Source organism: Pieris napi, chromosome 2 (assembly GCF_905475465.1).
Source record: "Pieris napi chromosome 2, ilPieNapi1.2, whole genome shotgun sequence".
Taxonomy (NCBI): domain Eukaryota; kingdom Metazoa; phylum Arthropoda; class Insecta; order Lepidoptera; family Pieridae; genus Pieris; species Pieris napi.
The window spans coordinates 4,865,515-4,891,752 of NC_062235.1; the positions used below are offsets into that span (position 1 = coordinate 4,865,515).

Here is a 26,238-nt window from a genome sequence, read left to right on the forward strand (position 1 = left end):
AAATTGCATACAAAAATGCCAGCATCGGCAACGCGTGTGAAAGTTACAGAGTACGGGCGATGTTTATAATAATCTAAATCGTATTCGCAAAACGCTATCAATCAGACCATCGCTCAACGAGCGTGGGGCTTGTGTTCGGAGTGACGTCACGCAGTCGCGACAGGTAGGGTTAATGGAAAGGGGTGAATTGCGCTGATGCAGCCACTAGCCACAGAATATACGTACATGAGACATAGTTCGGACCGGTTCGATTGGTGCCAATTTTAATACTGATAAATATGTTATTGACTTTTTTCATAGTAGGAGCTTTTGTTGGGTGTTTATTAACTTTTAGGGACATTATACCAATTACCACCTCTTGGGTTTGACTCTCGGGAAAATCAAAATTGTTTTGGGTTGTCCGAACTCACTAACTCTACCGAGTGGACAGAGCTACTTCGACTTATTAAAACGAATACATTTAATTATTATTAATATTACTTTGTAGGTTAAGAATATTGTGAAGTATATTTGTGTGTTGCAAATATATTATACATTTAATAATAACAATTTGTACCTTGATTCCAAGTTTTAACCATTTTCATTGGTGCAATCGTAAAACAGGATTTTTAGAGCCAATTCAAATAACAGTAAATAAATTGTAATATTAAATTCAAATTACATGAAAGTTATAGCAACCGCAGCGTACAAAGAATACAATTTGCAATAATGAGCGCGCCCGTGTTTAGCGATGCAACGATAAATGTGACAGTTGACATTCGTATCCATTTATTTTCGAGAAAAATTTACAATTCAAATCAACCTTTTTATATTTACTTTTCGATTTTATGTATCGTTCCTTAGGGGGCCTCATAGCCTAGCGGTCTTATTAAGTGGCAGCTAGGTGAGGGGTACCGGGTTCGATTCCCAGTTCGAGGGCAAACTATAATTTAATTTAAAATTTGTTCTCGGCCTTTGGGAGGATTGTGCGGTACCGGGCGAGTGCCTAAACCGTACATGGAGGACACGGTCGAATTTGTAAAGACAAGCGCGAATTATAAAAAATCCTATACTTGACGCTGGCTAATGCACAAATCGTGCCAGAGCCATTAAAAAAAAAAAGTATCGTTCCGGTCAACATAACTTTAAAAAGTAATTCAACTATATTTATTAAATAACAATGTTTTTGAACAGGTAAAAAAAGTGGGATTTTGTTTCAAAAATATTAATGATTTCTTTCCAGATAACAATTATTCAGTCAATATAACAATAAAACCTGCAATGTGCGCTGCTTGTACACGTTCTAAGACTTATATGGAAATGGACAGTTCATCTATAGCTAGAGCGCGGGAGACTTCTAACAACAAAATGGACTGGACCTACTGGATGGAGATGTATAGGACATAACAAGAAAAGTTGGACAGATGACGCAAAAGAACTAGTGGGAGAAAAGATAAAGAGAAATGGACAATGTGGACCCTACCAATATAGTCAAAGTCAAAATCATTTATTCATATAGGTAACACAATGTACATTTATGAAGGTCAAGAAATAAATATATATGAAATGCTTCTAATTTTACATTTACTGCCAGTTCTCAAATCAAGGGCGTAGAATGGAAGAGAAGAACTGGCAATAAACTCTCCGCCACTCTTTTTAATCGCCAAGTTTTTTGTTTTACACAACGTTTGTAAGGAGCTGCAAACATTCACCGTGTTATAAATACTAGATCACTAATAAAACTTAATTTTTAGAACTTATACTACAACTAATATTTAAAGAAATGTAAATTAAACAATATTGTATAGATTAATTAATAAAGCTTTAATAATAAAGATTTCGAGGAAGTCTTTACGTAGATATACAATCATATAAAAAGCAAAAACCACAATGATATCTCAATTGAATTAAAAAGGTATTTTTAATCTGTAAGTTGCGTTTCAATGTCATTCATCAATTTATTAGAGTGCCGTTATTATTTTACGAAAAAACGTCGTTATAAAATATAAATGAAAATTTCAAGTACCTAGGTAATTGTTTTTGATTGCCACTAGAATGCAATGATGACATCTATTCATAGAAAAAACTTTTTTACATTTGAATATTTTGAAACTTATTCTTCGCAACGCAATTAATTTAACACTGCCAGCGTTATAAGCCTCTAAAGAAGTTATAACAAAGGTGCAAATGAAGGTCCTTGGTTTGATTCCCGACGACACAAGTAGTATCGTGTATTCAGAGACCTTTGTAACTTCTAATAGCGACACTGATTATGTTCCGCGCGATCCTAAGGTCGACTCACCGCTACGGATATTGTGAAAACTACCTACATCGAACTTGCATACAAAAATATTGGGATCAGTATCTCTTTCGCTTTTAACGGGGAGGGCGAGGTCCCTTACTTCGTTCTTCTCTCACTCCAGTGAGCTTCCGTCCTTACCTTCAGGCGATTGGTCCCTCCTCGAAGGCCCAAGCCGAGATCCGAGTCTCGCAGGACACGCCCATGTGGGAAGTTCAGATACTACAGAGCTATGCTCGTCAAAACAGCCCGAGATGAGCTGGGGCCCTTTAGGACCACAGGAAGATTCCGATCAAAATTGCTGTCGCTATTAGAAGTAACTAAGTAAAGGCGCAGATACTGGAATCGAAATAGATGTAAAATAGTTGCGTTTAACTAAGATCTGCGTTCGATTCCAATAATTCTGTCATCTAACCTGAATTTTGAGTTACTTATTCCGCTATCGCAGGTCTATTGGAATAATGTGGTACAAAACCGCAATATTGAAGTCGCGTGCGGAATTGCTATTGAAGATATGGAGTAATCTAGCTGAATGGACGTCTGCGCCACAATTTGCGTACCCTAAGAGATTATGAATATTTAAAACGTTTGTTTACTTTCGTTTCGCGTAATCTTTTGTCACTAAATTGAGTTTATGGAATACGTATTTGGATAATAGAAGTACAAACACGTTCGTTTTGTGTGTTAAGAAATTTATACTGAATAAATGTCGACGTAAAACTGGATATTCTTGTGAAGATAGGCAATAAGTTTTGTTACTTCTTAAAATACTTCGAAGCTTGAGAAAGTATAGGCCAACTTTGGTTTTTCTAAAAAAAGTATTAACATCTTTCAATTTTTACTGGATGTCAGCGTAGTTCATACATTAGTAAGTTTATTGCTTTTTAGCACCTGAATTCCGTGCAGTTAAAGAAATATGAATTATTTTCAGTTTTGCTAAGGGTGCGTTCAGACTATGTAACATATTATATAACTTGTGTTTTATAACACGTCCACATTATGTTACCTTGTTATTCAACATTATAACATAAAGCAATACTGTACACATTAGAATAACAATGCAATATAACAATGTTATATAACCATTTTAAATAACAAAAGAAAAACAAAAAAACGTAAATGCTGGGTTCGTCCTAGCATACATAATAATAACATGTTATTATAACATTCAGTGTCCACATTATCTGAAACATGTTGTATAACATGTTATGTTATATAGTCTGTACGCACCTTAAGAGATGAATTGCAATTGTTTAATAAAGTGTAATTTGTAATTGAAGTCGAGGACTATTACAATGCAATCTCTACCAATTGAATTACATCAAGACATGTGCACAAAAGCTTTACGTACGATTGTACCGATCACGTATCAAATGACAAATGAGCCGTGATCCAATTTGTGGGCGACTGTATATCACGTCTTACGATGTTATCTGATTAAGGAGTCGTTGCGTGATCATGAGATATACCCCATATTGCAACCAACATAGCGTATATATGTTAACGTAAAATTGTAAAAACCGTTAGATTGTAATCTATCGGTTATCGGTTATCGGTATTCGGTAGATTGTACTACACTAACTTAGTTATCATTCAAACTTCTTTGGTCAATTACAGATTAATTTTACTTCCCAACAATTTCATATAACTACCGAATAATAATACGTTAATTTGTAAGCAGTTCGTTGAGGTTCACAATCTTTCGACAGTTTACAATCTCGCGAGATAGATTACAATGTAACGGTTTTTACAATTTTACGGTGACATATATATTTATTAATCTGGTAAAACATAACGTTTTATTTGGCGTGATGATTCTCCTATGGTAAATTTAAAGGTATCGTGCGAATTATTGAAATATCAATATCATGTACTCTTTATGGTTATAATTATAAGCAGTTCATAAATGAGTCTGAAATACAGAAATGCGTTGAGCTAAAATATTTCCCGAGCCCTATTCTACGAAGTTTTTTGCACATTTGCGTGCATTACACCCGCCATTTCTTAATGGTTGCGTTCTCGAGTGATAGCATTATTAATGTGAGTTGTGCAAATACATTTTTATTTAATATCAGTTATGGTGAAAATTTTCAAACACTTTATTTCGACTAAGCTAACCGAACATTGTTTTATGACTCTCTATGAAAGTTTTTTAAGTTATAAGCAATAATCAGACAAAATCTACAACACCACTATTTCTCTTTCGTATAAATTATAAATAAAAAGGCATTGACATATCACAGAAGATCCCCAAAAACTTAAAAATAAAATATTGAAACGATTGAAGAAATTTTAGTGTAGAAATCGGTTTTGGAAAAATCTATGATAATATTTTTGCTAAATTTTATACCGAATTACGATTCCCAGGCATATGGTATGTAGTACTTTAATTTCTCAAAGGTGTTAAGTGTGACTTGTACATAATGACAAAGTTTTTTTGCCATAATGTACATACATTGTTATATGTATGAATCTTCACATAAAGAGTCCGCAGTCAATATAATTTGGAATGTCTTAAACATGTCTTTAAATGAGTAAAATCCATACACAAGTTATAAATCAAACTTACAAAATTTATGAAAAGTAATAATAACCGTAGGGACTTTTGAACCTGGCAATAACTTTTCCACGACGTCGGCAAAGTTTGAAAAGGCATCGAAATTTAATTAGGTATGATTAAAACGGTGTGCTTGGATACTGATTAGATATTTTTTTAATGAAATAAGTGCATCTTTACATCGATGTTTGAGTCATTGATATCGAATTAGGCTCATTGAAAAGGTAGGTCTAGGTCGAGCCTTTTAACAGGTACCTTTATTTTAACGCTCGCTTTTAATTTTGTTTTAGAACAGAGTAGGCCCTAACTAAAATCACCATAGGATGGTTTGCAGTGATGGGTGTAAAACACTTTATTCTAAGTTCTCGTATTTTCTATGTCCCATAAAAATGTAACAAAAGAGGTAAGTAAATGTTTATATAATTACTTTTTTTAATTCGCATTATCCGATAAGACCGACCGTATACTGTGCAAAGTTTATAAGCACTTTGTTTTTATTCGTTCTTGTGTACAGTAAATAACTAAAATACATTTTAAGTTGCTAAAAACCATGAACAAAAAATAAATGCAAATACAGAGTTTCAGACGAAATAAAGTTTAAAGTACACGAAGGAGTATTTGTTTGGCTGTGTTGCTTGAGTAACGAAAAAGAGGAATTTGCAAACAGAACTCTACCCAACAATCGTTATTCATTTGTTTTCCTGTACCTCCGGCGCCCAATTGTAAAGTTTAACACGAATTTAATTACCTCAGAGGAAAGTTGAACGACGGGTGAATTATTGACTCACAGGAAATTAGGAAGAAAATATTTTGTAGACAACACGAAAATGCTGCTTGATAAAAAAGAGCAGTTTTGCTGGCAGGAGGTTGTCGTAGGTTATCGGTGAACCTAGGTGCACCAATGGACTATGTGCACCATAGAGAATGTGTACGTCAAAAATGTATCGTATTTTGACATTAGGTAGTCATAGTTCGTCATTTCGTTTCTTCCTCCCGAATCGCCCTAATGAATCCCCTTTTTTGTGTTTTTGATTTATCGTACTTTATATATTAGCTATGTAATTAATTCAGCCACCTAGTTTGCCATATAACTTTTAAATTAACAACAAAGGAACCTCTTTCACAGTGCTTCCATCATTAAGCTCCCCTCGATCTTAAACATGTGGACGTGGGCAAGTGTTTGGTAACGTTACGACACGAGGGGTGTCAAGTGATACCATCCATTAGCCACCTGCCAATAGAAGATAACACCTAAGGATACCAACATACCAGCACTATTACATATTATTAAATTAAACTGCTTTTGCTGTCTAGTTGATCACAGTTGATGTTAGACACTCGAAATGATATGTAAATGTTTATTTCGAGTTTCTAATAAGAAGTTTTATCTAAAATATAAAATTCTCGTGTCGCAGTGTTTGTAATTAAACTCCTCCGAAATGGCTCGAACGATTATCGTGTAATTTTGTGTGCAAATCGGACAACATCAATTTTTCATCCCAAACAAAAATAGTAAAATACTATATATATAATATTTCAATTTTAATTACTTAGTAGTTATAGTTGAATTATAATTTGTTACTTAGTCACAATCTTATATAAAATCGAGGATTCTATCTGTGGTTTAAAGAGCTAAAATACATTTTTGTACCGAGTATAGTTTGAAGTATATAAATAAATTTACTTTAATTATTTATGTTTACTTACCTATCGCTGGAAACGAGTATAAGCTGCGTGTTCGCATATTTGGCTCTGCGCTTGCGGACGGCTGACAGCGTTGAACATAAACTCGGCGCAAACGATCGGCATGGCGGGCACTGAGGATTAATATATGAGGCATTTAATCCTCTAATACATATACAATAAACTATGTATATCCCGTGCAAGATTAAAATGAGTTGTACTAAATTTATTCAACGCAATTAACGAAAATGGTTGAAAAAGTTAAAAGGGTTTTTAACTCTCCATTGTTACAGTACACACTTAGTTCCTAGATATATTGTTCCCAGTGCCGGATTAGTCACATAGCCAGAGTAGCAAATGCTACGGGCCCCGCGAACTTAGGGGCCCCGCGCTCCAACGCCTGTCTGACCGTAATAAAAAAAGTATTAATTTAGACAGTAGCGTAAAATATCTTGCATACCTTTAACGCGAAGCGCTTAGTCTATGCATCACTTCCACATAAAAATAAACTCGACTTCGTTAAGTATAATCGTAAAAATAAGTACGTATTTATCTTTTTAACGTTAATTTTCAAAATTTAATTATAATCGATATACATATTTAGACTAGCATGTTATATTTTTGTACCCTTCAGATTTTTATTATTATTTTTATTTTTATATAGGTATACATTTATTTTGCGAGTTTAGGTAGCCGAGATTGTACTTTTCTAATCGATTTTAATATAATATCGATTATAAGTATTTCGAGGAAACAAGCGACCTATTTAAATCCTAAAGCCTAACCAAGAGCCCCTAGGCAGAATTTGCTACAGGCCCCGCGCTGGCTTTGTCCGGCACTGATTGTTCCTTACGAGTATATTCTTAAAACTCACCCAATGAGCTGCAAAGTAGAACACCCTAATAGCATTCGCAGATAATTCTTCATACAGCTTAGACTGCTCGCCCTGTAGCTGAATGCCCCTTAGCACTTCGTTGAGCGGTGGGGCTGGCCAGGGGAACCCCTCCCCTGTTGGGTCACTTAGCAGAGCGTCTCGAACCCCTCTCCCTCTGATGACTAGAGTTGGTACACCCACAGCTATGCTGTATTTTTGCGTCAGACGGCGCTGAAAAGAGAAAGAAAAGTTATTTATAATATAATTTAAAATGTCAAAAACTGATTTTACTAAAGTTAAAATGATCGAAGTCTTGTGTAGATGGGTTGCTTTATGTATAATTATTTTTTATTAAGTTGAAAGTTAAGATACTTTAGATTTATTATTTTAAATTATGATTACATAGCATAAAAACTGTATGTAGTTTCAGTATGTTCAAAAGAACCTATAGTAGTACGGGAGGTAGCAACGTTTTCGAGAAAGAATTTCAGGTCAGCTGATTTTGTGATATGTCTTCCTTCTTGCACTTCCGGTTAGAGTCTGGGCAATCTGGCTGGCGGTAGCGGTTGCGTTCATTAGTGCGCATCCTATCTGTCCAGGTAATAATCCTGGATTTTAAAAGCATTTTAAGAAGCGTAATTTTTAATTTTTCGTTTTTAAATACGTCTACCTGACATACTTTTTTTATTGCCAGACATTTTTCACGTTGCTAACTATGTGCCAGACGCGATTTTAAGTTTTATTTTTATAAAAATTTCAAAGCATTTTAGAATGTCTGTAATTTTAATATTATGTTATTTAAATATAAGGAAAACTGAAAATGAATTTGCCAGACATTAATTCGGTTGTTAAGTCTTGAATTAAAATGATAAAGTTTTGCAGTATGATGAAGCATTGCATTTTAAGAAGCGTAATTTTTGATTTTTCCTTTTTAAATACGTCTACCTGACATACTTTTTTTATTGCCAGACATTTTTCACGTTGCTAACTATGTGCCAGACGCGATTTTAAGTTTTATTTTTATAAAAATTTCAAAGCATTTTAGAATGTCTGTAATTTTAATATTATGTTATTTAAATATAAGGAAAACTGAAAATGAATTTGCCAGACATTAATTCGGTTGTTAAGTCTTGAATTAAAATGATAAAGTTTTGCAGTATGATGAAGCATTGCATTTTAAGAAGCGTAATTTTTGATTTTTCCTTTTTAAATACGTCTACTTGACATACTTTTTTTATTGCCAGACATTTTTCACGTTGCTAACTATGTGCCAGACGCGATTTTAAGTTGTATTTTTATGAAAATTTCAAAGCATTTTAGAATGTCTGTAATTTTAATATTATGTTATTTAAATATAAGGAAAACTGAAAATGAATTTGCCAGACATTAATTCGGTTGTTAAGTCTTGAATTAAAATGATAAAGTTTTGCAGTATGATGAAGCATTGCATTTTAAGAAGCGTAATTTTTGATTTTTCCTTTTTAAATACGTCTACCTGACATACTTTTTTTATTGCCAGACATTTTTCACGTTGCTAACTATGTGCCACACGCGATTTTAAGTTTTTTTTTTATAAAAATTTCAAAGCATTTTAGAATGTCTGTAATTTTAATATTATGTTATTTAAATATAATAAAAACTGAAAATGAATTTGCCAGACATTAATTCGATTGTTAAGTCTTGAATTAAAATGATAAAGTATTGCAGTATGATGAAGCATTGCATTTTAAGAAGCGTAATTTTTGATTTTTCCTTTTTAAATACGTCTACCTGACATACTTTTTTTATTGCCAGACATTTTTCACGTTGCATGAATTATTCATAACTTACATTTAGTAATTAGGACAATTTAAATAAAGTGTTGATTATTAATTTTAATCTAATTTTATATTCCTTTTTATGCTCGTACTACAAGCATTATACTGCAATACTTTTTCATTTTAATTCAAGGCTTAGCAATCGAATTAATGTCTGGCAAATTCATTTTCAGTTTTTCTTATATTTAAATAACATAATATTAAAATTACAGACATTCTAAAATGCTTTGAAATTTTCATAAAAATAAAACTTAAAATCGCGTCTGGCACATAGTTAGCAACGTGAAAAATGTCTGGCAATAAAAAAAGTATGTCAGGTAGACGTATTTAAAAAGGAAAAATCAAAAATTACGCTTCTTAAAATGCAATGCTTCATCATACTGCAATACTTTATCATTTTAATTCAAGACTTAACAATCGAATTAATGTCTGGCAAATTCATTTTCAGTTTTTATTATATTTAAATAACATAATATTAAAATTACAGACATTCTAAAATGCTTTGAAATTTTTATTAAAAAAAAACTTAAAATCGCGTCTGGCACATAGTTAACAATGGGAAAAATGTCTGGCAATAAAAAAAGTATGTCAGGTAGACGTATTTAAAAAGGAAAAATCAAAAATTACGCTTCTTAAAATGCAATGCTTCATCATACTGCAATACTTTATCATTTTAATTCAAGACTTAACAATCGAATTAATGTCTGGCAAATTCATTTTCAGTTTTTATTATATTTAAATAACATAATATTAAAATTACAGACATTCTAAAATGCTTTGAAATTTTTATTAAAAAAAAACTTAAAATCGCGTCTGGCACATAGTTAACAATGGGAAAAATGTCTGGCAATAAAAAAAGTATGTCAGGTAGACGTATTTAAAAAGGAAAAATCAAAAATTACGCTTCTTAAAATGCAATGCTTCATCATACTGCAAAACTTTATCATTTTAATTCAAGACTTAACAACCGAATTAATGTCTGGCAAATTCATTTTCAGTTTTCCTTATATTTAAATAATATACAAATATTAAAATTACAGACATTCTAAAATGCTTTGAAATTTTCATAAAAATAAAACTTAAAATCGCGTCTGGCACATAGTTAGCAACGTGAAAAATGTCTGGCAATAAAAAAAGTATGTCAGGTAGACGTATTTAAAAAGGAAAAATCAAAAATTACGCTTCTTAAAATGCAATGCTTCATCATACTGCAAAACTTTATCATTTTAATTCAAGACTTAACAACCGAATTAATGTCTGGCAAATTCATTTTCAGTTTTTCTTATATTTAAATAACATAATATTAAAATTACAGACATTCTAAAATGCTTTGAAATTTTTATAAAAATAAAACTTAAAATCGCGTCTGGCACATAGTTAGCAACGTGAAAAATGTCTGGCAATAAAAAAAGTATGTCAGGTAGACGTATTTAAAAACGAAAAATTAAAAATTACGCTTCTTAAAATGCTTTTAAAATCCAGGATTTTTACCTGGACAGATAGGATGCGCACTAATGAACGCAACCACTACCGACAGCCAGATTGCCCAGACTCTAACCGGAAGTGCAAGAAGGAAGACATATCACAAAATCAGCTGACCTAAAATTCTTTTTTTTCAAACGTTGCTACCTCCCGTACTATAGACTGTAAAAGAATAGCTAATCAAATTGCATAGATATATCTTAGAGCAGTGTTGGCCTAGTGACTTCAGCGTGCGATTCTCATCCTTGGGGCCGTAGGTTCGATCCTCGGTTGCGCACCAATGGACTTTCTAAGTGCGTATTTAATAGTCGCTAGTATGGTGAAGGAAAACATCGTGAGGAAACCGGCAAGCCCCATAAATTCGACGTTTTGTGACAGACACAGAAGATTGATCACCTACTTGCTTAGACATAGATTATATTAGATAGACTTGCCTATACATAGGATCAACGTTGACACTACCAAGTTTTCTGTACGTGTTGTTGCAAAATAAATGTAAAAATGCGATGGAGGTTCGACCTTTCAATTTCAATAAAACAAATAATAACATACATAATTCTTATTTTTATTCAAAATTTCTTTAATTAATAACAAATTACATTGTTGTAGCAGATATTGGAGCCTTTGAACTAAGTCTAGGGAGACCTTTACGTCAGGGTACTCCACTCTTATTTTTATTACTTATTCCTAGTTTTTCCTGATACAATAGGTAACTGTATTTTATACTGGAACAAAGCATTTTTATTTAATTTCCAGCTACCCGGAATAAATATTGTAAAACACTGGAAAATGTATTTCATATAAATTTATATATATAATGGTATCAATCGCTTATACGAGTACTGGGAATAAATAAGGCGCAACTGCGTTTATCTGTGAATACAAAAGTTTTATTTACAAAAGAAATATCTATTAATTTACATTTAATGAATAATATATATTTACAAATTATTCACTCATCTGTGAATACAAAAGAAACAACATTTAAAGCCTATATTCAAGTTTTTATAAAATAAGATAATATAAAGAAAAAATTAAAACATCTTACATCTATCATGTCAAGTGACAAATAAAACAACGTCGATCAGACGGCAAAGAAGAAAAATAAAATATAAAAAGAGTTTGTATAGGAAAATATTAAATATTATGTTTTCCTTACATATATAAACTGAGTACCTTCTAGCAATGGGATTTACGTTTAGAATTAAAAAATCTATACCCAGCGTTTCCAATCGAGTGAAACGCACCGTTTCAGGCAGTTGTTGCAGTCTCTTGAGAGTGAGGCTTTTAGCAGATTGCATCATACTGAGAATGACATCCGGAAAAACTATGAATAATGCAAATAATAGTTCTTTTCGTTGCATACTGGCTAATGGATGAGTCTTTTGTAGATATCCTTTTAATACTACGAGTTTTACAAGTTAATTTTTTTATTTCAGAAAAAACTTGTGTAAATATTATAAGAATTATGTTCAATAAATAGTGATAATGGAAAACATTTTACTTAGAAAGAATATAATTAATACGGCCAGACATTAAATATAAATTTTCTTAACCTATAAAGTAATAATAAAAATAATTAAAAATAAATAAAATGAAAATTAAAACAAATTTAAAAAGTTTGATCCCTGTGGCATAAGTATATAAATAAGAATTATGTTATATATTTTTATTTTTGTGTTTAATGTAGCTAAGAGCTTTTTTTAAAACATGAAGCTCCAAATTTGCCTGTCAGGTTAATCCGAGCAGACTTTTGGTCTTTCAAGAACAGACTTTGTTTCCTGTAACGAATATCAGGTAAGTTTGACCTTTGTTCTAAAAAACATAATAAGAAAATAAATACAGCATAGGTATTATAATTATTAATAACTTTAGTAAAAATTTTAATATTGATATTTTTCCAACGCGATTCAATTAAAAAATGAGAACAAGTGATCCTAAGATACAAGCATTTCATAGCATCAGTTAAAAATATTTTCAGGCATTGGTGCAAATATAATATGGGCCTGTTATTTTAATTAAAATAACACAGTATTCTCCTTTAAAACTTTATACAGTTTATAATTTTTAATGAGCACCATAACAAATAACCCACTAGTGAAAGCATGATTTCCAATTATGATCAGAACAGATGCATATCAAAGGTATTGTGTTTGCAATATAGAGAATAATTCCTCTTTGATATCACCAGTTTAGCCTTAGATATTAGACAATAGATTCACATGGATATAAAGGTGGCCAATTGAAATGTGTGCGTGATATAGGTATATTATATTATCAACGTTTATTTGAGAGAAATATGTATTGCATATGTACGGATTTTACTACGAGGTTTTTATACTGCAGACATGGAGTGAGCAAAAGCAGAACCAGATATTGTCTCTTATTAAAACAAATGTTACTAACTGATTTCTACGTCCATTCGCAATTTTTTTTATGTAATAAACAAGGTGGCAAACGGGCAGGAGGCTCACCTGATGTTAAGTGATACCGCCACCCATGGACACTCACAATGCCAGAAGGGTCGCAAGTGCGTTGCCAGCGTTTCAAGAATTGGTACGCTCTTTTCTTGAAGGACCCTAAGTCGAATTGGTTCGGAAATACTTCAGTGGGCAGCTGGTTCCACATAGTGGTGGTGCGTGGCAAAAACTGCCTTAGAAAACGCTCAGTTGTGGAACGACGGACGATTAGGTGATACGGATGGTATCTTGTATTTTGCCTTGACGTCTGATGATGAAACTCAGCTGCAGGTATTAGACCGAACAACTCCTCTAAACACTCTCCATGGTAAATGCGGTAGAAGATGCAGAGAGACCCCACTTCTCTACGCAACGCCAAGGGATCAAGCCGCAATAAAATATAATTGATTGAAACATAGGCAACGTTTCACTTATATTATTTACCAATAATAATTTGGGCATTCCAAATCATAATGAAGACATAAATAGTATTAACATGGTACACGGTGTTTGTAAATCATTAGTGGTGGTTGGTATGTTTGGTATAAATAACCGCCGGAAATGATGTTATAGCCGAACTAAACGCAGCTCGCAATTTATTTATATTTTGTTTGAACTTGGTAATTGAGTCTGCATCTGGTTTGATCACTGAATTCTAATTTGGAGCTTATTTCAAAATGTCCAATTTAAAATGTTAGGGATTTTAAAGATATTAATCATTTTTATTTATTTACCCTTCGTTGCAAATGAAAGAAACACAATACATAAAAATTCTATGGGATGCAACGGGCGGCCTTATCGCTAATAAGCGATCTCTTCCAGGCAACCCTAGTTAAGAGAAAAACTTAAAAAAAAATAAAAAAGAAACATGCGTGCGAGAAGTGCAGAATCCTTAATCTAAAGTAATACAAACTAAAAACTTAAAAGCTAATCTTACAAATACATGGACAGCAAATAGTGATGTAAAAGGATTTACATAAGAATTATACAAGTCACGATTGATGAGGATAGGATAAGGTTAAGAAATGATTATACAGAAGAGTTTTAAAAGATGACAGAGAGGTAGCCAATCGTACGGAGTCAGGCAGCGTATTCCACAACTTAATGGCGGAGATCGTAAAAGAATTGCCTAAGAAGGATGAAGTGTGGGATGGAATTTCCAATAAACATCTATTAGAAGAGCGTAACATATAGTTAGAAGGACCTAAGAATTTGAAGTGATTTTTGAGATAAGAAGGGGTTTTCGGATTGAAAAGAATTGAGTATAGAAGTTGAAGAAGATGAGCGTGACGTCTGAATCGAATAGGTAGCCACCCCAGCTGCCTGCGGAATTTAGACACATGGTCATATTTTCTAAGACCAAATATGAAACGTATGCAGAAATTCTGCAGGCGTTCGATCTTGTCAAGAAGCTCTTCGTTCAAATCAGAGGTGCATGAGTCCGCATAATCAAGAATAGGAAGCAGAAGAGACTGCGCTAACATAGTTTTAGTGCGGATAGGAAGGAAATTAGAAAGACGTCTCAGAGTAAAAGAAGCGGCGTAAAGTTTACGGCTGATCTCCTTTACGTGATGACCCCAGGAAAACGTTTGGTCGAAGAAGACCCCAAGGTTTTTAACAGTCTTATTGAGGGCCAAGGCCACACCGTCAAGGTAAACACCAGGGAGCTGAGCCCATTTGACTCTTGAAATAAAGAAAGGGCTTCCGATGATAATGACTTGACTCTTGGCAGGATTAATTTGAAGACCAAAGTCTTTACTCCAGTTGGCTATGTTTTCAAGATCATCATTCATCGCCTGTATTGCAAGAGGAAGCTCATCCAGTGTAGACTGAACGTAGATTTGGAGGTCATCAGCGTAAAGGTGATAACTAGCGGATAGATGTGCAGTCAGGGTATTGATAAAGATAGAAAAAAGAAGAGGTGAAAGAACGCCACCCTGCGGAACACCAGCACTTATACTATTCCACTGAGAGTAAGCATCATTCATTTTAATACGCTGCCGACGACCGTTAAGATAGCTATGAAACCAGTCAATAGCGGATGGACAGATATTCATAGAGCGAAGCAACCCAAGCAGAATTTCAAAGTTCACAGTATTGAAAGCATTGCTAAAGTCAAGCAGAGTGAGAACAGTGAGCTGCCCACCATCCATCCCTCGGCGAATGTCGTCACAAACTTTAACCAATGCAGTAGTCGTGCTATGCCCCGGGCGGAAACCCGATTGGAGAGGGTCTAGAATTGAGTTTTTATTCAGAAAACCGCTAAGCTGCGAGTGTATAAGGCGCTCTAGAGCTTTAGATAGGAATGGTAGAATAGAAATGGGCCGGAAGTCAGAAAAGTTAATTGGATCGGGCCGTTTGGGAATAGGAATAACTAGACTATCCTTCCAGGAAGTAGGGAATTTACCACTAGTAACTGAATAATTAAAAATATGAGTAATAACATGAAGAATAGCTGGCAAGATAGGTAAGATCATAGCACGACTAACTTGATCGCATCCGACAGCATCCGACGAGATAGACAGTATGCAACTCTCCACTTCGCGCTCGGTGAATTCAGTGAAATTAAAATTTTATTAGTGTTACGAAGCTTACATATAAACAATATCGCTCTATCGGATAAAATGTTTTTTATTATCATTTTACAACTATTCATTTTGAATTTAAAAGCACGCCTCAATTACTTTACCTCGTCAATGCCGCACTAAATCTCAATCGATTTTGATAAAAAAGTATTTTAGTCTGGACACTGGACAGTGTTCTGTGAAATTGTTGGTTTAAACTTGTTTTTAAACGAGACAATAATAATAAATGTTTATTAGTAATAATAACAATAAAATAAACAGTATTTACAATTTTCTTAACCTACATAGTAATAGTAAAAATAATGAATAATTAATAAAAAGAAAATTAAAACAAATTTAAAAAGATTGGACCTATTAGGTTAGGAATACGCTGCCAACATTAAGAGCATTCTACCACATAGACCACATATTTAGTTTTATAGCTCCTCTATGCGTCAATCAATTAAAATATATTAATATGTTTACTAAAAAAATATTAATATATTTCAGATATTATGTTGTATACATAGCAACTAATAAACACACAACCAATGGTTTTCTATGAACTACTTCCCCGAGTACTATTGTTACATTAAGACCTAGATTCCAGGTCATATAGCGTGGTTCACTAAGGGCCCTTTGAACCTAACCATTTGCTGAGTACCTAGGATATCTAGGACATGACCTGTCTTTCTGTTGACTACTGTTTGCTCTATGATTGTGGAGCTGATAACACTTGAAAAGAAAGTCTTTTGTTAGAGTCTGAAATACATCTGACTTGGAGCTTTTGCTTTAAATATTGCAGTATGCTACGGTCTTAAAATCTCTTGATAATTGTAAAAACCCTTTTTATTTAGCTTATAAAAGATTAGTAGTTGCGTTTAAAAATATTCGAGGATTTATTAAATGTATCTGTATTCCTGTGTTTTTAGCTACTTAATTAGAACATAATTATTACTTTACAACAATTTTTCTTTAACAGCAAATTATTTCGTTCCCACATAGTTAGTTACCTACAAATCTTTAGAAGTGAGTTTTGCCATATATCACATTATATAGTTATAAGGATGTCGTTCGTTTAAAAAATCATTTGAAAAGTGGTTGGTAAATGTCATCAAGAAAGGGACGAAAAGTTCTTTTCAAATTTAAATTTGGCTCAATGGATAAGCTAATTACAACGATGAAAGCGTTTACTAAAAACTGGCTTTAATATGTGAAGCATATTTTATTAAAAGTTTAGTTTCTAAAAAGAAGTTTATAGTTTTCAATCCATTAATAGCAAAGATGATGATTATGCTATGTTCATTCTCTTGGATGCTCTCACGCCACAATGAAGTCAAGAGTTCGTGTGACGACCTACATCCAGCACTATGGATTACTGCTTTTTATCATCTAGGACAGTAGTGGGCAAACTTTTTTAATGGCGGGCCACAAAGTTTAAGAAATTCTAGAGGAGGGCCAGAATCATAGAAAATGCATTGTGTGTTAAAGCTTTTAATCATAATATTATTAAAACATTACAAGTAGAATCTACTTTTTCTTCTGAACGCGCCGTATACTATCTATGTCGATGGACCCTCGGCTGGCCGGATTAAATACTTTCGTGGGCCTGAGTTGGCCCGCGGGCCGTACTTTGCCCATCACTGATCTAGGACTTTAATGTACTACTGAGAAAAATATACATGCTGTGTATTTCGCTTTGTTATTAGAGATCCACCTGAACCTCTAGCACAAGACCTATACTTTTGAATTATTCTAATACGAAATTCTCCAAGTACTGATAGAAAACGGAAACAAGTATGTACTCTTATAGCTTTTGTACAGTATATATAGTACAACTGAACCAAATGTATGGTATGTTTGGTATACCGAGATTACTTAAAGAAGTACTTCTCGAAGCTATAGATTTAAAGGTGCTATTATTATGTAAATGTAAGAAAGGTAATTAAATGATTACTAGTTAAAAGTTTAACTATTTAATAGCTTTGCTTTATATATACCTACTTTAAACTATCAAGTTTATAGTGGTACAATTTTAATCTAAATAAATCATAAGCAACATACCATATTAATTAACAAAACAAACCAAAAGCATCGCCAATATTGAGCTTTCGATCATGGCATGTTTTATTCATAGAATGGATGTTTTTATCGTTTTTTGTATAAGCCCCATCTGCTGGGATGGTTATCTCAGCTCATTACGAGGGAAAATTTGCCTCGCACAGGCACGGGAGACCCCCCCTACATACACGGATTATCCCGTGACTAACAGTTTAAAATGAAAACGCAGTGTATAATGAAATAGCAGCAATCCCTTGCAAAACACATGTATATATTATATTCTCAATGAGTACATTATTTAAAAAAGTACAAAATGCCTACTTTTGTCTTCAAACTTACAGGCGATATAGCTTTTAAGACCCAACAATAAATTTATCTCATCCATTAACTTCAGAGTCAAACTTTAGATCGGCCCATTTGTTTAGAATCACAAGATATAGATTATAGATTAAACCTACCTTATCTAACTCACATAAACCTATTTAGTATCATGGTAAAAACTAAAGCTAGTAAACTATGAGTTTAAGGAAGGATTAATCGCTAACAATTAAGGAATATCGAAGATGTCCACACTATAAAGTATACTGTGCATAATAAAAGTTACTGAATTGTATAAAACGGGGTACATTGATCAAAGTGCAAATGTTTCCAACTAATCTTGCACCTAAAATAATTTACGCAATATTGGTATTTTTAATCCTAGAACGATAAAAACAAAACATTCAATTGATATTTGAGGTTTAATGTAATTAAGAAGGTTTTACAAATATTTTATGTAATGGGAGTTACTGAATTAAAAAGTGCCAGAACCAGACGAAGTTTCCCATAAGTTCCTTAATACACAACAATGGACAGGAATTAGATCGAAACGAGTAAGATTAAGAGTGACTTACGCCGCAGTTATTGCGGTCGAGTGATCGCAACCCTTTCGTTAATGTCTAGGGAATTCTAAAGATGTTTTGGCTAGCAACAGAGGGGTTATATTCTAAGAATTTGTAAGAAAAACGTATCCTGGAACTTTAATCAGGATATAGGTAAATTGTTTATCTCTATTATTGTTATTTTTTTCCGCGCACCACCACTACGTGGGACCAGCGGCCCACTGGAGTGTTTCCGAACCAATTCGATTTAAGATCCTTCAAGAAAAGAGCAAACCAATTCTTAAAAGGCCGGCAACGCACTCGCGAGCCCTCTGGCATTGAGAGTGTACATGGACAGCGGTATCACTGAACATCAGATGAGCCTCCTGCCCGTTTGCCCGCTGTTCTATAAAAAATGTACTACTAACAAAATCGTTTGTAATGCAAACTGAACTGAAACAATTCGGTGAATTATTTAGAACTTTCGTGCCTTTCGGTAAAGCGATAAAAAAATCTTAATTACCTTGACCATAATAGAAGATTTCCTATCGGTTGTGAAGTTTTTATTTTCTACTTAAGCTATTTCTAACCGAAACTAACAGGGGAAAGATGCAGGGAAATTTGATTTTAAATGAACAATAACAAATAACTAGGCACCTTTGCATTTTGTTTTTTCTTCTAATAGGCATGTACTTGATCAGCTTTCTGTACCTGACACATGCCATAGACTGTTTCGGCCAACGGCGTTCCGATTTTCTCACGATGTTTTCTTGAGTGTTAAATGCGCATACACAGAAAGTTAATTGGTGCAAAGCAGGGGTTCGAACCTATGACCAGAAGCTATCAGACCAACACTGCTCGCACTTAAATGAACAAAACCTTTTAAATGAATATTGAAACGTTGGATACATTTTCGAGGCGAGGTGCTTGGTCATATTTCCATATTTAAAGAAATTTTATTTTGGCTATTAAACTTGTAAATTGTTTTACTAGAAGTACTATTCCTTGAAACAAATATGTATGTGATTGTAACGCTTGCCCGCACACCCTACTAAATTACGTCGGGCGATTACAACCCTTACCCGAGATTATTACGTGGATACGATTATTTCCATTTGGCTTTATTGTTTCGTCTCGTACCCTGGTAGACATGTTTTAATTGTCCTACAAAACTAGTTTAGAAAATGATATAGTTCTCTATTTAAATAAACCCGAAATATTACAAACTGCCTCTACAATCTTTGAGATCTGTCAAAATATTTTATGTACATTTACAACTTTGAGTTAAGGTCCTTTAAAAAAAGAGCTTACCAATTCTTAAAAGGCCGGCAACGCACTTGAGAGTCCACTGGCAATGTGAGTGTCTATCACATAACATCAGATGAGCCTCCTGCCGTTTTGTTGTATATAAAACTAGCTACCACCTCGAACTTCGTTTCTCCTTAATGTGATTTTACTTAGCCTACCAACATGGAACATTTTGCTATGCTACCCCAGAGAATGTTCAGTTTTCCGGAATGAAAACTTTTTAAGTTTTTCTGTGAATTTTGCTCTATATAAACCTCGGTGTTCAAGTCATAAGTTTTAATTAACAAATAAAAAATAGGGGTTGATCGTAGAGATCGTGAAATTAAGGGTTATATGTATTTTTTAATGCCACATAATAAAAGAATAAAATCAAAAAGTTTTGTCTAAAATATGAAAAATTAAATTTTGGGTTGGACACTCCTTATCACTGAGGGGTTTGAAAGGTAGATAGTCGATAGCCGATTCTCAGACTTACTTAAAAAATTTCATAAGAAACGTTCGAGCCGTTTCGGAGGAGAATGGGAAGTGACACGAGAATTTTATATATTAGATAAAGTAATAAAATGAAACGTTATTTTAAACTTCCTCTAAATGATCACGGTAACGAAAAATTCAATAAGTCGTGATAGAGAAAGCGACGGTGAAATCATATTTCCCGGTGAAAATGCGTGAAACACTTCTGTGAAAGGAAAGTGCTCTTGTCAAGACGTCAACCCTTCAACTAACCGCGAACTCCATGAAAAGAAAAACTACTTTTAGATGCGTATTACAAGTGTTAGGGGTCTAAGAGGGGTTCCTTCAAGTGGATAACAGTAGTAGGAGGAGTAGAGGTAAAGTCAAATATTAAAGTACATTTAAAAATTCAAATATTATACATATTTTCATGAGATAGGTCACTTCTCTTGTTAATTATTTTTAGGATAACTGATGTTGTTAAAAACCATAAAATAAATTCTACCAATTCGTATTGTCATGGTAATGTGGGAATTGTATCAAGATACAAATTCTAATTCGTAAATAAAGTAAAGAAAGGCAGCAACTTTTAATTATTAGCGATATCTATTGAAACTATTATTCGTTTAACTTCATTGAAATTTTATGATAATGACATGATATGTATATGATAATATATTAATATTGTCACAAGTATAGTATTATGGTCAACCATTTCATGAAATAGCATTATGTGTAGTTACGTTAAAATGAATTACTTTGTATTTACTTTTTTAAGTTTGTTATTTATATAACGTGAGTTCATCATTTAATTAAACGTTTTTAATAGATGATAATACATAAATTAAAGTCAACGATTCGATTTTATAATCTTTACGTGGAAAACTTTCACGATATTTATTTTAGCATCGACAAGATAGGTACTTAAATTATTTAAAGATGAATGCTTATTTTGACCATGATGTAATAATGATGAGTCAATCTATATACGAGTTTAAATTCAAGTAGTGTATATGACAATGATGTAATAACACCTACAAAACGTGTGTAACATACAGCCTCTAGACAAAAACCTTTTTAGTGCAAACGACACAAGTATAGGCTCAAATAAAGGAAAATTATCGCGTCCAACGTAAAAGTTGTAAATATATTCTGGTAAATTAAACCTTGTTGATTTGATTTAAGTTTGTTTATGTAGGCAATTGATAGAATCTCGGTAACATTCAAGTGAATTAAAACCACAATATTTCATGAATATACAATTTTCACAGTTTATTTTATTAGTTCAGTACGAGGCACCCAATTTAAACCACGTGGCTTTTTTGCCTGAAACGTTAAGTGTCGGCACGGTTTCATAAATCCTTTTCAGGCAAGATTAACCAACTGTACCCTAATCCGATAGTAGATAGGCTGCTACTTCAGAGATTTTAGACAAGGTCGGTTTTGTCGGTGCATGTTTCCTCCCTGGAGAGTGGATTCTGTTTGGAGAGTTCTAGGTTGTGAGCACCCGTGAGTAGGATGCAGTAGGTCCCAGGGTGGACGACACACGTAGGATAATCACTACTACTAGACTTTTTCTATGCAATGCTGGCCTTACACCGTCAGTGATTCCCATATAAACCATGCCCCGACTTTCCGGTAATAAAAAAAAGAAAATCCACAAGTACTACTCAAATACGATGTATGTTCGTGCTACCTTTTATCCAAAGACTAAGTAACTTAACTGAGTTTTCTTAGCGATGTTTATTGTTTTTGTTTTACACTATTCGATTCTAAGTATCGTTTGTGCGTATAGTGCCTTATGGAGTAAAAAACTGTCTGAAATTAACAAAACATTTATAGGAACTTTTTTAATAGTAGCCAATTATTAACACTGTCACGTGACCGTATTACACATTACAATTCCTTGACCCATCGAGGATCTTGTCTAGAATATGTGGCTTACGTCATAACCAGATTCAAGAATGCAGACTGGACGGCCCAGACTACTGAGAATTAAACGGACAATGCATGCACTAAAATTGCTTACATTCAATGCAATATACAAATTCGCAACCAAATGATAATTATTTCCGTTAGTATTGTGTAATGCCAGCAGTGTTGGTCTAGTGGCGTGCGACTCTCATGCCTGAAGTCGTAGGTTCGATCCCCGGCTGTGCACCAATGGACTTTCTGTCTATGCGCACTATCGTCGCAATGGGCAATTATCAATTCGATTTTTATATGAATAACATTAGTAATTTATATTTTGCATAAGACAGCGGGCGAAGAAAATAACATGTATCTAATCTTAAATTTGCGCTAGAATTACAAATATTTGAGGCATAATTTAGCATTTATTATTTTGTCAAACCCATGGCTTGACCAGTAACAACAGACTAAATTAAAAAATCTAAAACGCTTTAAAATAGTCTATAAATAGAAAAGTATTGTCCTAAGCTATTCATATAAAAAATATTTGGAACGAATACAAAAGTTTGGTTTGATTTATTAGGGAAATATTTCGCCACCTGATGTTGAAAACTTCAAGAAATCTTGAATCTTGAGATAATATAACAGAAATGATAAAATCTTAAGCAAAGTGAGCTTTTATAAAGATGCCACAATAATTCAATTCATATGGCAATCATTTTTTAATCTCTGGGACTGGAAATATCCTGGAAGAATCCTTAAAAGATATAATAAATCTCGTCTTTTTAAATGTATAAATCGATTTTTTATTTTCTATTAAGTTTGGTTTTTAATATTCTGTGAACTCCTAATAATATCAGCGTTAAAATAAATACATATTTGTAAAATTGAAGACTAGTCTAGTTACATTTGACAAATATAAACAACATACGACTCATTGGTCTAGTGGTTAGTACCCCTGACTGCGAATCCATGGGTCCCGGGTTCGATCCCCGGCTGAGACGAACATCGATGTGATGAGCATTTGGTGTTGTGCTTAGGTCTTGGGTGTTTAAATATGTATTTATATGTCTATCTATCTATAATATGTATATCTGTTGCCTAGTACCCATAACACAAGCTTCACCAGCTTAGCATGGGACTAGGTCAATTGGTGTGAATTGTCTTAAAAAAAAAACATAATTTGTTGTTCGTAATATTTTTAACGTTTTCTATAAGTTTTAAAAGCGTACGTATCTTATAAATTCTTTCTATATAATATACCAACATATCCTGAAACAAGAAAAACCATAGTCTCCCAATAAATTAAGAAGGCAAAGAACGTCGAGAAAAATGTTTATAATGAGAGCAAAAGTAATATTTCCTTAGGTTTATTACTTACCGAGGAATTCTTGTTATTGAATAAAATCTTGTAAGAATAACGACGTCTTTACGCAAAGGGATTTTCAAACAAGAGAATATGGAAGTTGTTTGAAAATTATCACACTTTAACAATGGTTCTGTTTTCTAACAATACCCTGTGGCTAAACCCTTTTTCTGTATATTTGTTTGTAGTACTCTTTTGTATTATTTTTCTTAAACTGCAACGTTATTTGATTTTGTTTTTTATATACATCACAGTAGAAGAGGTGATGGAGATTGAAAGATTGCGTCGAAGATGGATGAGAAATTTTTCAAATATTATGATATTAATATATGAACTTTAAGTCGCCAGTCGAGACCACTAGAGGATTATTGTGGAGAAACCGAAGAGACCAACACCCGTAAAGGGTCACTCGATGCCTGTATATATACCTTATTGAAGACGGCATAACAAGCTTACGTTGCTACAGCAAGATTTACTGTATATAAAAATAAATCAATTTCGCTACAACCTTTTTAGGTCTGGGCCTCAGATTTCTGAATCTGTTTTATGATCATTTGGTTATTTAATAGGTAATTAGATGATCAGCATCTGTGCACGCTGTTGACTTTTTGGGTCTAAGGGAAGCCGGTGCAGGAAAACATCGTGAGGTTTCCTCCTGCACCGTTCGAGCGAATGATAAATGCGCACATAGAAAGAAAGTCCATTGGTGCCCAGCCGGGGATCGAACCTACGACCTCAGGGATGAGAGTCGCACGCTGAAGCCACTAGGCCAACACTGCTCAAGATTTACTGTATAATAATGTATAAATAAAAAGATATGGTCCAAGATCGAGCAGGGAAGGAAGCTTAACTGAGACGACCTAGTGGTCGACGACCAGCCTAGGTACCGCTGGATTGGCCATCCTCTAGTGAACAGAGTTGTAGAAGCTGCAATCCAGCAATTGGCGGAAGGTGGCACAGGACAGTAAGCGCTGTAAGATTCTTGTTTCAGGTCAAGACTGAGTGTGAGTAAGAAATAAAATTGTTTTTTTTTGTTAGACATTAATAAGAATAATGATATCGCTTTATTTATAATTATTTCAAATTTAGTCGAAGATTTCAATAACAAATTTGATTATGCCAGCTCAAAAAACTAACATTGATAATAGGGAGTCAGCCGTGTTCGAAAAGCGGGGTGCAACTGTGCACCGTGACAGCACAGGAAGTTATTGTTCCGCAGTGTGCCTCTGTATGCATCAGTTAATAGTAGCTGTAGAGACCATCATTAAAGCTTTTATTAACAGAAAAAACAGATATATATGGCTCATATGGATTACATTTAAAGTTTTATCTACGGAGAAACGATATATACATATATATAAGACACAATCTTAAAACCAAAGAGTCAACTGTATCGTATCGAAAGAAATTTATTTTTGATGTTTTCAATCAAAAATAAAATTCCAGTGAAATTTGGTATATAAAAATATATCTTATCTATTACTTGACAGATGGGGGAGTTACTTCCGTAACTTATCTCCGAATTTTACCCCATGTTTATATATATTACTTACAACCACAGTAAATATATTTATTCACTAACTTATAAACCTCAAAATAATATTAACTAGTGACTAAATTTACATCTTCCAGTTCTCGAATCAGGTAGGACTGAAGAGCTGACAACTCTCCACCACTTTTAATCGCCAAATTACAACGCAAAATTAGAGAACAATGCCGATATTTGTTAAGTTTTTCATCTTTACTTGCACTTGGAATACCTTAAAACACCGACACGTTGGTCACCCCAACGGATGCACATTGCACATTGCAGTGCATTTCTGTCGCGTTTTGAACCGTGACCGACAGTGGCTTACCACTAATGAGTTAAATTCAAGTGTCGGTTTCACGACTCGTTTCAAACGGAACTTTGTCTGCACAATACTGCTTGTTACTCTTTGAGCTTTGCTATACTTTGAGTTTATTTTTTGACTTTGATATAACTTTGCCTACGTGTGTTCACAATAAACCCCAGGATTTATAGAAGCGATGAGAATTTCAGCTTTAGGACAAAAAATTTAACTGGCCTGTGTTCACACAGATAACTTGTATATGAGACACACATTGTTGCCATCGTAATGAAAATTTTAAAACAATAATTTTGACGTCGCTCTTAAATCAAATTGGCGTATCAGTTCTTTATTTATCCCAATGTAAATTGTACTCTCAAATCGTTACCCTGATTAGCAAGAAGACATCTTAAATAGTTTTTAAACGGGTATGTTTTGGTATGCAGATCACAGCAAGAAGTTTTTTACGAATTTTCAACAGTTTTTTTTTCGAAGTGTGTATGTTGGATAAAATATAATATAAGTCTAAATTATATTTGCATTCTAGCTCTGAGGTCAATAATTGTAGTTTCTATTATATATAGTACGCATCAGTTGATCTAAAAATCTGGCTTTGTCTGTGCAGACACGCTATTTTGAGGTGGCAGCTCCGACTGAATCAATATCTACTGTAATACAATTTTATTGTCTACATACATTTTAAAAACCAGCCAACGCTTTTAAAAGTTTCGTTTAT

At 33.5% G+C, this 26,238-nt stretch overlaps 1 protein-coding gene across 1 annotated transcript in view; it reads right to left on the bottom strand.

The window, feature by feature from the left end:
* Positions 1 to 26,238, bottom strand: part of LOC125061143 (nucleoredoxin-like) — a 43,105-nt gene that overhangs the window by 12,522 nt on the left and 4,345 nt on the right. Inside the window, exons 2-3 of the mRNA XM_047666371.1 lie at positions 7,393 to 7,623; positions 6,543 to 6,652 (exon numbers count right to left, since the gene is read on the bottom strand). Coding sequence (XP_047522327.1) covers positions 6,543 to 6,652; positions 7,393 to 7,623 — 341 coding nt within the window. The remainder of the gene's footprint in view (positions 1 to 6,542; positions 6,653 to 7,392; positions 7,624 to 26,238) is intronic.